The 10,577-nt window shown below is 36.3% G+C and overlaps 4 protein-coding genes across 6 annotated transcripts in view; all 4 read left to right on the top strand.

Annotated features, from left to right (window-relative positions):
* LOC104709893 overlaps positions 1-471 on the top strand; it is a 5,451-nt gene extending 4,980 nt beyond the window's left edge. Inside the window, exon 11 of the mRNA XM_019228833.1 lies at positions 18-471. Coding sequence (XP_019084378.1) covers positions 18-471 — 454 coding nt within the window. The remainder of the gene's footprint in view (positions 1-17) is intronic.
* LOC104708358 (pectinesterase PPME1-like) lies at positions 851-3,716 on the top strand. Of its 2 annotated transcripts, XM_019228926.1 has the most exons (6): positions 851-958; positions 2,028-2,192; positions 2,307-2,582; positions 2,721-2,927; positions 3,026-3,264; positions 3,351-3,716. In XM_019228926.1, exons 1-6 carry the CDS (start codon positions 920-922, stop codon positions 3,508-3,510), a joined length of 1,086 nt encoding a protein of 361 aa, XP_019084471.1. In that variant the 5' UTR covers positions 851-919; the 3' UTR covers positions 3,511-3,716. The 2 variants fall into 2 exon arrangements, with proteins under 2 accessions (XP_019084471.1, XP_010423212.1); XM_010424910.1 differs by lacking the exon at positions 851-958 and having other exon boundaries at positions 1,920-2,192.
* LOC104708357 (probable pectinesterase 49) lies at positions 4,728-6,561 on the top strand. The gene is made up of 5 exons (XM_010424909.1): positions 4,728-5,000; positions 5,117-5,395; positions 5,480-5,683; positions 5,794-6,032; positions 6,237-6,561. Exons 1-5 carry the CDS (start codon positions 4,794-4,796, stop codon positions 6,394-6,396), a joined length of 1,089 nt encoding a protein of 362 aa, XP_010423211.1. The 5' UTR covers positions 4,728-4,793; the 3' UTR covers positions 6,397-6,561.
* LOC104708356 (probable pectinesterase 50) lies at positions 7,531-10,382 on the top strand. 2 transcript variants are annotated; one of them, XM_010424907.1, is made up of 6 exons: positions 7,531-7,825; positions 8,043-8,321; positions 8,424-8,627; positions 8,724-8,882; positions 9,902-9,981; positions 10,095-10,382. In XM_010424907.1, exons 1-6 carry the CDS (start codon positions 7,622-7,624, stop codon positions 10,252-10,254), a joined length of 1,086 nt encoding a protein of 361 aa, XP_010423209.1. In that variant the 5' UTR covers positions 7,531-7,621; the 3' UTR covers positions 10,255-10,382. The 2 variants fall into 2 exon arrangements, with proteins under 2 accessions (XP_010423209.1, XP_010423208.1); XM_010424906.1 differs by lacking the exons at positions 9,902-9,981; positions 10,095-10,382 and adding an exon at positions 9,076-9,362 and having other exon boundaries at positions 8,724-8,962.

The following is a 10,577-nucleotide window of genomic DNA, read 5'->3' as shown; positions in this document are numbered from 1 at the left end:
GGCTCACATAATTTCAGTGCAGCTGCATGGGGACAGACCATTTCCAAATCCTCCAGAAACAACCAGGACCAGTCCCACAATGCCATCAAACCGGTCAGTAAACTTCGTGTATGCAACTACGAGCTCGGGATTGTATTCGTTTTCCCTCCACCTCATGAAGATATTGACTCATGCGACGGGTCTAAGATCAATGATATTGTGCTGCCGTTTGTTTTACCGGCTCCAAAATATGGATGGAGTGATAAACCGGCTACAGGTTTGGCAATGAAGGAAGCTTTTGCTGAGTTTAGGGAAAGCTCTAGAAGTTTGTGTGGAGAAACTGAAGTTGAGGAGGAAGTGGAAGAAGAAGAAGAAGAGGAAGAAGAAGCTGAAACTGAAGTTGGAGAAAGAGTAGAGTTCGTTGGAGAAGAGGAGAAGGCTTACGCTGAGGCCTTGTGGAGCCAGGTTGAGTCATCCTCCCTCAGCTCCTGACAACTACTTGTGTCGTTTGAGAAAATGACGAATTTACCTTTGTGTGTATGTAATTATTGTTGTTTGCAAGGAAATTAAAATTTGGAGAAAATAATACTCCAAAATCACTTTCTTAATATAGTAAAATAAATTAATTATTTTGATTTATTAATCTAAAGCGGAATGGTTAAGGTTATATATATTTAGCCTTAATTTCTAAAACATTTTAAAATTGAAAAAGCCTCCGGTCTAAATATATCTCAAGAGAAATTATAGCAGGATACAAAAATGGATCACCACAAACAATAATAGCAAACGAAATGAAAGAAAAATATTTCCCCATCTCTTTAACAGTATATATAACCGATGGCCATCTTCCCATCAAATCATCCAAAAAAAGAAAAAAACAAAAAAAAACAAAAAAACTTTTTTTCCATTTTTAATAAAACAAAAAAAAATAAAAAAAATAATGGGATACACAAATGTGTCCATTTTATTAGGCCTGTTGGTGGTCTTTGTTTCACCGGNTAATGTCTTTATAAGCTATGATCAGGTGGCTAGGAGACTTTTCACCTCCTCAAGAGGCTCACGGTCTTCTTCTTTTGGTTGGGTTTACTGCGGCTCACATAATTTCAGTGCAGCTGCATGGGGACAGACCATTTCCAAATCCTCCAGAAACAACCAGGACCAGTCCCACAATGCCATCAAACCGGTCAGTAAACTTCGTGTATGCAACTACGAGCTCGGGATTGTATTCGTTTTCCCTCCACCTCATGAAGATATTGACTCATGCGACGGGTCTAAGATCAATGATATTGTGCTGCCGTTTGTTTTACCGGCTCCAAAATATGGATGGAGTGATAAACCGGCTACAGGTTTGGCAATGAAGGAAGCTTTTGCTGAGTTTAGGGAAAGCTCTAGAAGTTTGTGTGGAGAAACTGAAGTTGAGGAGGAAGTGGAAGAAGAAGAAGAAGAGGAAGAAGAAGCTGAAACTGAAGTTGGAGAAAGAGTAGAGTTCGTTGGAGAAGAGGAGAAGGCTTACGCTGAGGCCTTGTGGAGCCAGGTTGAGTCATCCTCCCTCAGCTCCTGACAACTACTTGTGTCGTTTGAGAAAATGACGAATTTACCTTTGTGTGTATGTAATTATTGTTGTTTGCAAGGAAATTAAAATTTGGAGAAAATAATACTCCAAAATCACTTTCTTAATATAGTAAAATAAATTAATTATTTTGATTTATTAATCTAAAGCGGAATGGTTAAGGTTATATATATTTAGCCTTAATTTCTAAAACATTTTAAAATTGAAAAAGCCTCCGGTCTAAATATATCTCAAGAGAAATTATAGCAGGATACAAAAATGGATCACCACAAACAATAATAGCAAACGAAATGAAAGAAAAATATTTCCCCATCTCTTTAACAGTATATATAACCGATGGCCATCTTCCCATCAAATCATCCAAAAAAAGAAAAAAACAAAAAAAAACAAAAAAACTTTTTTTCCATTTTTAATAAAACAAAAAAAAATAAAAAAAATAATGGGATACACAAATGTGTCCATTTTATTAGGCCTGTTGGTGGTCTTTGTTTCACCGGTGGTGTTCGCAGATGATGTGACACCAATCCCAGAGGCCAAACCCCAAGTGGAGCAGTGGTTCAAGGCCAACGTTGGTCCATTGGCTCAACGTAAAGGCTTAGATCCAGCACTCGTCGCTGCTGAGGCTGCTCCACGTATCATCAACGTATGAAAAAAACACTACTACTTCATACTATATTGTCCCCAAACTATCACTCGATCAATCTCGAACAAAATATTTTGATACAAAATTTGAAATTTATATATGTAACGATTGCAGGTGAATCCAAAGGGAGGTGAATTCACAACACTAACCGCCGCAATAAAGAGCGTTCCTGCAGGGAACACAAAGCGGGTGATCATAAAGATAGCTCCTGGTGACTACAAAGAGAAGGTCACTATCGAGAGGAACCAACCCTTCATCACATTGATGGGACAGCCCACTGCCATGCCCGTTATCATCTTCGACGGTACTGCCGCCAAGTATGGAACCGTCGATAGTGCCTCTCTCATTATCTTATCCGACTATTTCATGGCCGTCAACATTGTCGTTAAGGTATATATGAAGTATCCTACGTACTATATACATGTGCCTAGTCAAGGCCCATGAGGCAATGATACTTTCTCATTTTAGGCCAATACATATGCGAGTTTCCCTAGATTTCGAATGACTTGTTTTTTTTTGGATATGTAGAATACTGCCCCGGCGCCAGATGGTAAAACAAAGGGAGCACAAGCCTTATCTATGAGAATCTCAGGAAACTTTGCTGCTTTCTACAACTGCAAATTCTATGGTTTCCAAGACACAATCTGTGACGATACCGGAAACCATTTCTTCAAGGACTGCTACGTCGAAGGGACATTCGATTTCATCTTCGGAAGTGGTACCTCTATGTACTTGGTACACAAACGATACCCTAGATAATCGCATTTCATACATTATAATTTTCTGAATAAATAAAGTCTGAAATCTCTATACGTACATGTTGAATTTAAAAGGGAACACAATTGCACGTGGTCGGAGATGGTATTAGAGTGATCACAGCACACGCAGGTAAGAGCGCAGAAGAGAAGAGCGGATACTCTTTCGTGCACTGCAAGGTGACTGGAGTCGGTGAAGGAATTTATTTGGGAAGAGCATGGATGAGCCACCCTAAGGTTGTCTATGCCTACACCGAGATGACCAGCGTCGTAAACCCAGCCGGATGGCAAGAAAACAAGACCCCCGCTCATGACAAGTAAGTCCAGTTTCATATATTACATAGACACGTTGTGATGACCTAATCGTCTGGTCACTTATGCCGGTTCCATCTAAAAATTACAGGACCGTGTTCTACGGAGAGTACAAGTGTTCAGGACCAGGATCAATCTCAGCCAAGAGAGTTCCATTCATACAAGAGATTGACCCCACCGAAGCTAACCGGTTCCTTTCCCTCGGCTACATCCAAGGATCCAAGTGGCTTCTCCCACCACCCGCATTGTAAACTCTTTAATATTATTAACCTATCAGAACTAAAATTAATATATTTAAAACTATACTTATCCTCACCGAAATATGTATATCGGTTTCATTTTTGCTAATTTTCAATTTCTTTTCTAAAAGTCCTTCTTTCTTTGAATATCATGGAGGAGTTGAGACTTGTGTAATTTTGGTTTCACTATAATAAAAATGGTGCCTCGATTCATAATATACTTTGATACATTTATAAGACATCCTATTATCAATTTTTATTTTTATTTCATGTTTAAAAGATAGAAATTTCAAGATGTGGACGAGCATTAATTATTAGTTACGAACTTACGGTCTTACGGAGATGATTATCAACATAATTATCCAGAAGGATAATTAATGGGTGTGAACTTTTTACCGCAAGCACTTTAATCATAAGAATAAGATCGATTAAAATATAAGAACTGAATGTTTGTCCCGAGTTTTAACGTACAATCACTTTTACCCATCGTAATATAATTGAACCATCATCTCTTTTCATACCGCCATATTTTATCATCTCTAAACCTACCAAAGAAAACGCTTAGCGCCATATCATTTCAATCATATCAATAATTTAATCTACATTTTAATCAATATAAGAAAAAAAATTATACTTTAAATAATGGACACGCATATATAATTGACTACTTGGTAATGTTCCACTCTTTATGTGAAATATATGGAGCAGCTAACCGGTAAATTAAACAGACTCTTTACGTGAAATATATGTAGCATCTAATTAGTCGATAAAACGATTTTGGTACTTTTCCATGAGCCTAGGGAAAGCTCGAGGTTAAATTAACGATGCAGTTTCGGCAATCACGCAATGCCTTTTAATGTTAACAAATGATTTTGACCCGAATCTTTGATCGATCTCTGATTGATTATTATTGAATGTGAATATAATAAATGGAAAGAAATATAATTGAACGGAAAAAAAATATATATATTACTGATTATACAGAAACAAGCTTCTTAATTGAATTCCATATTAATCACACACCAAGTGCACGAGAAATTACTCTTTATCAAAATTCAAAAATTCTTGAAGGAATATAAACCACAAACGAGAATGTCAAAAGGAAGGCGAAAAACCACAAACGAGAATAGCAAAAAGAGATCTATCCGGTCAGACATGGACGATCCGGACAAGTATATAAAAGTCCCTTCAAGGGATTCTTCATCTCTTCCATTCTTAGAAGTAAATAAATAAATAAATATTTTTTTCTTTTCTTTTCTTTTTTATATTTTTAAATAAAATAAAAAATAAAATAAATGATGGGTTACATTTCTCTGTCCCTGATTGCATTACTTGTAGTTTTTGCGCCACCGGTGGTTCTAGCCGACGATATAACTCCGATTCCCGCGGAAAAAGCCCAAGTTGAGCCATGGTTCAAGGCCAACGTTCAACCCTTTCCCGCGAGACGAGGCACACTCGACCCCGATCTCGAAGCTGCTGAAGCATCACCACGTATCATCACCGTAAGTGCATCACATGTTTATTAAATTTATAAGATAATATTCTCGTATTATGAATCCAGCTTTCGTCTTGTGCATTTTTCCATTTCAATCAATGCACACTATTAATTTCAATGCAGGTGAACCAAAAAGGAGGCGGCGATTTTACGTCAGTAAACGCAGCGATCAAGAGCATTCCGGTAGGAAACAAGATCCGTGTGATCATCAAGTTGGCTCCTGGTGTATACAAAGAGAAAGTCACAGTTGACGTAGGCCGACCATTCGTTACATTGCTTGGCAAACCTGGTGCTGAAACCAACTTGACGTTCCATGGAACCTCCGCTAAATACGGCACCGTAGAGAGTGCCACGCTGATCGTCTGGGCCAAATATTTTATGGCAGCCAACTTACACATTTTAGTATGTATACATTCTAAAAACTTAATTAGTAGCTACTATAACACTTAAAGGATTAGTTTGTAATGACTTTTTTATTTCCTATAGAATACTGCTCCGATGCCGAAACCAGGTACACAAGGACAAGCTCTAGCTATGAGGATCAACGCCGATAAGGCTGCTTTCTACAACTGCAGATTCTATGGTTTTCAGGACACTCTTTGCGACGATAGGGGCAACCATTTCTTTAAGGACTGTTACATTGAAGGAACCTATGATTTTATTTTCGGAAGAGGAGCTTCCTTGTACTTGGTACGTGTATACTTTAATTAGTTCTTCTGATCTGTTTAAATACATTTAATTATTACGCATGGCTGATTAGTGATTACTACGTCGTGTTTTATTTTGTTTTTGATCCATAGAATACGCAATTGCATGCTGTTGGAGATGGATTAAGAGTGATCACAGCACACAATCGACAGAATTCAAACGACCAAAGCGGGTATTCGTTTGTGCATTGCAAGGTTACTGGAGTCGGAACCGGGATCTACTTGGGTAGGGCTTGGATGAGCCACCCTAAGGTCGTATATGCCTACACTGAGATGTCCAGTGTCGTCAACCCATCCGGATGGCAAGAGAACAGGGTGCGCGAGCATGACAAGTAAGTCTATCAATTTCAATCTATATTACGTAAATGTATAGATCCAAAATGATAAGAATTAAGAAACCAACACTAGACACTAGTAGTATATAAGAGATAAAGTTTAATATTTTCATATTTTTAATTTTTAATTTCTCAACTAGATATATTGCGGCAAAATTTTTTTTTGACATTGTATAACATTTTTGACATTATGAATGATAGGACGGTGTTTTATGGAGAATACATGTGCACGGGACCAGGATCACACAAAGCTAAGAGAGTGGCACATACACAAGACATTGACAACAAAGAAGCTAACCATTTCCTTTCCCTCGGCTATATCAAAGGCTCTTCATGGCTTCTCCCTTCTCCCGTTTACTAAACTACACCCCTTCATAACAAAAATTCTATAATTTTCACCCAAAAAAAAAAATGTATATGGTACACAGTTGTACATTTTATTCTCTAAGAAATCCTCTCTTCCTGTTATGATGGAGGAGTAGAGACTTGTGTAGTTTTGGTTTTATTATAATAAAGTCGATTATTGATAAGAACTAGCTAGGACGTTCTGGTTCATTATTTATTGATCTATCAAATCATCAAAATTCGGTTGGTTGTACATCGTTTAAATCATAAACTCTAAACCCTATATATACTATGGATTTGGATGGTAAGGCGATTTAAATCCAATGATGATGCGAATGTGTTATGATTATAGTGTGACGTGACTGATTAATAATATGAATTTATCAATTTTTTGAAACTAATGATAATAATTTGGGGGAAAATTTGTTATATTTTCGGTTGGCTATATTTTATATATTGTAGTTTTAACTATTTAGTTTCAATTGTTGAAGCAAGAACGTGAATTTTTTCACCAAAACATGATTTCACTAAATGCCGAATATGTGATTTTGTAATTTTAGAGATAAACACCATTTGGAATCATATTTGACCTGAAGTAATATTTTTAGTAAAGCATCATAGAATTGGTATTTAATTAAAAATCATAGTATAAAAAAGTTACGGATTTATGTTTTAGGAAGAAAATTATGTAACTTTTTATCCTAATAATGGGCATATCATACACATGGAAACAAAAAAAGTATATACAGTAGTCCTATTAAAAAAGTGTAAAAATCACTTAAAAAACTTTCATTTGACGTAAAGCAAACACCAAAATTTAGCTACCACTGAACTAAGTATTCCTGTCTAGCAAATTTACATTCAAACACAAATTGTTGTTTAAGTCCTTAATTTTGGTAAATTCATAAATAGAAATGCAATAATAGATTTCTTTTTGGAGGAGTCAATATTCAACATGTTAACTTTGCCAACAGTAAATTTTCCTTTTCGTAGATGGCGATAGATAATTACAACAAAATCAAATGCTTCAAGAAATATAAACCACAAACGAGAATAGTAAAAATAAGTTCTGTCCGGTCAGACATCGACAAACAAGACAAGTATAAAAACCCCTTTGATGCTTCTTCATTTATTCCATTCTCAAGGTAAATAAGACTAGTAACGTAGTTTTTTTTTTTTTTTCTTCCCTTTTTCATTATTTTCTTTTATTTTGAAAAATAAATAAAAGAAAATAATAAAAGATGGGTTACATGTCAATGTCCGTGGTTGCATTCCTTGTCTTTTTTGCTTCGCCAGTGGTTCTAGCCACCGATACAGATCCTATTCCAGAAAACAGAGCCCAAATCCCACAATGGTTCCAGAACAACGTTAAACCCTATTCTCAGAGAAAGGGCAAGCTAGACCCCGCCCTCGATGCTGCTGAAGCATCACGACTTATTATCACCGTACTATACTATTCTAATCCCATTCGTTTAATTTTAATTCGATCTTTAAATATATAAAAAAAAAACTCCACCGTTTAAAGAAGGGGTATAGGTTTGAGTATCTTGTTCAGTTTGAGAAACAAAGTAAAAAAAAAAAAAAGAATCTAAAATTTTTGGTTTTAGTTGTGCATGTGTGTGTGCGCGCTAATTCGAATGAAAAATGAAAATTTCATTACAGGTGAATCAAAAAGGAGGAGGAAACTTTAAGACAATAAACGAAGCAATCAAGAGCATTCCTACAGGAAACAAGAACCGTGTGATCATCAAGTTGGCTCCCGGTGTGTACAATGAGAAGGTCACGGTCGACATAGCTCGACCATTCGTTACGTTGCTTGGTCAACTTGGTGCGGAAACGGTCTTGACTTACCACGGGACAGCCGCTAAGTACGGAACCGTAGAGAGTGCAACTCTTATCGTCTGGTCTGATTATTTTCAGGCAGCTAACCTCATCATTAGAGTACGTGAAATATATTCCTTCTATGTAACTACATTACACTAAAGGTTAATTTATTGCTACTAATATAATTTATGTGTACATTTTTTTTATATTATTCTATAGAACACAGCTCCAATGCCGAAACCAGGTTCACAAGGACAAGCTCTAGCTATGAGGATCAACGGAGATAAAGCAGCTTTCTACAGCTGTAAATTCTACGGTTTTCAAGATACTCTCTGCGACGACAAAGGCAACCATTTCTTCAAGGACTGTTACATCGAAGGAACCTATGATTTTATCTTCGGAAGAGGAGCTTCCTTGTACTTGGTAACTTTATTATCTCTTTTAACATGATATAATATGTTATATATATAACACATGATTTTTTGAAAGATACATATATATTTTTATATAAATCAATAGAATACGCAATTGCACGCTGTTGGAGATGGGTTAAGAGTGATCACGGCACAGAGTAGATCAAGTGCGAACGAACAAAACGGATACACGTTCGTGCATTGCAAAATCACTGGAACAGGAACCGGAATTTATTTGGGCCGGTCTTGGATGAGCCACCCAAAAGTCATCTATGCTTTCACAGAGATGACCAGCGTGGTCAACCCATCTGGCTGGAGGGAGAACTTCAACCGTAAATACGACAAGTACGAAACATTTGATCATATCATCTCATTCACATATATTAACTCAATCAACTACATTTTATAATTCTGATTATAAACTGTGTATTCGATATTGTGCCTTGTGTGGAATACAGGACGGTCTTCTATGGGGAATACAAGTGTTTCGGACCAGGGTCACACGTAGCGAAGAGAGTGCCTTACACCCAAGATATTGACCAAAACGAAGTTAGGCCTTTCATCTCTCTTGGTTACATCAAGGGCTCCACATGGCTACTTCCTGCTCCCAAATACTGATATATTTCTTAAAACAAATTATTGGTTGTGATTTTTTTGTAACCATCGTTTGTCAGCGACATGTTCCCATCGATTAATTTATTTTTTTTTATATTGTTTGAGATATGAATGCGATAAAGATATTTTTGTCTCTCTCTATATAAAGCTATATCCTATATATAGTGCATCCCAAATTTATTCGTTTCGTTATCATCATAGCTCAGAAGTTTGTGGTATTTTTCTCCCTTTAGCAAGTCCTATGAGTCTATAATTTTCCAGAATGACAAAATTAAGATAAATTTTATTCACACACCATTGAGTGATGTATATGTTTGAAGTACAAACAAAGGAAAGAGTCCAATCTGTCCATGATATGTTTTTATTAGAATTTTGTTTTTTATAGCAAAGAAAACGTAAAGACAAAATATATTAGTCATACATTACGCACATTGTCTCGAGTTCATCAATTTTATAGTTCTAGTTGCAAATGTTAACTTATGAATTAGCTAGCTTCGTCTTTCTTTCTTTTTTGTCGGCCTTAGCTTATAGATTAATGTATGAATCAAATAAGAGATGCATGCATATTTTTAAAAACTATTCAATTAATTAAAGACCCAATATGGTCTTCACATANCTGGAACAGGAACCGGAATTTATTTGGGTCGGTCTTGGATGAGCCACCCAAAAGTCATCTATGCTTTCACAGAGATGACCAGCGTGGTCAACCCATCTGGCTGGAGGGAGAACTTCAACCGTAAATACGACAAGTACGAAACATTTGATCATATCATCTCATTCACATATATTAACTCAATCAACTACATTTTATAATTCTGATTATAAACTGTGTATTCGATATTGTGCCTTGTGTGGAATACAGGACGGTCTTCTATGGGGAATACAAGTGTTTCGGACCAGGGTCACACGTAGCGAAGAGAGTGCCTTACACCCAAGATATTGACCAAAACGAAGTTAGGCCTTTCATCTCTCTTGGTTACATCAAGGGCTCCACATGGCTACTTCCTGCTCCCAAATACTGATATATTTCTTAAAACAAATTATTGGTTGTGATTTTTTTGTAACCATCGTTTGTCAGCGACATGTTCCCATCGATTAATTTATTTTTTTTTATATTGTTTGAGATATGAATGCGATAAAGATATTTTTGTCTCTCTCTATATAAAGCTATATCCTATATATAGTGCATCCCAAATTTATTCGTTTCGTTATCATCATAGCTCAGAAGTTTGTGGTATTTTTCTCCCTTTAGCAAGTCCTATGAGTCTATAATTTTCCAGAATGACAAAATTAAGATAAATTTTATTCACACACCATTGAGTGATGTATATGTTTGAAGTACAAA

This window comes from Camelina sativa, chromosome 8 (assembly GCF_000633955.1).
Source record: "Camelina sativa cultivar DH55 chromosome 8, Cs, whole genome shotgun sequence".
Lineage (NCBI taxonomy): Eukaryota > Viridiplantae > Streptophyta > Magnoliopsida > Brassicales > Brassicaceae > Camelina > Camelina sativa.
This window is presented reverse-complemented; position numbering and strand designations above follow the sequence as displayed.

Excerpts from the sequence above, each read along its gene's own strand:
- LOC104708358 (XM_019228926.1), top strand. The coding sequence starts at position 920 with ATGGGATACACAAATGTGTCCATTTTATTAGGCCTGTTG. Across the intron at positions 2,193-2,306 it reads CTGCTCCACGTATCATCAAC|GTGAATCCAAAGGGAGGTGA; the intron begins GTATGAAAAAAA and ends TAACGATTGCAG. Across the intron at positions 3,265-3,350 it reads AAGACCCCCGCTCATGACAA|GACCGTGTTCTACGGAGAGT; the intron begins GTAAGTCCAGTT and ends TAAAAATTACAG.
- LOC104708357 (XM_010424909.1), top strand. The coding sequence starts at position 4,794 with ATGATGGGTTACATTTCTCTGTCCCTGATTGCATTACTTGTAGTTTTT. Across the intron at positions 5,684-5,793 it reads GAGGAGCTTCCTTGTACTTG|AATACGCAATTGCATGCTGT; the intron begins GTACGTGTATAC and ends TTTGATCCATAG. Across the intron at positions 6,033-6,236 it reads AGGGTGCGCGAGCATGACAA|GACGGTGTTTTATGGAGAAT; the intron begins GTAAGTCTATCA and ends TATGAATGATAG.
- LOC104708356 (XM_010424907.1), top strand. The coding sequence starts at position 7,622 with ATGGGTTACATGTCAATGTCCGTGGTTGCATTCCTTGTCTTTTTTGCT. Across the intron at positions 8,628-8,723 it reads GAGGAGCTTCCTTGTACTTG|AATACGCAATTGCACGCTGT; the intron begins GTAACTTTATTA and ends ATAAATCAATAG. Across the intron at positions 9,982-10,094 it reads TTCAACCGTAAATACGACAA|GACGGTCTTCTATGGGGAAT; the intron begins GTACGAAACATT and ends TGTGGAATACAG.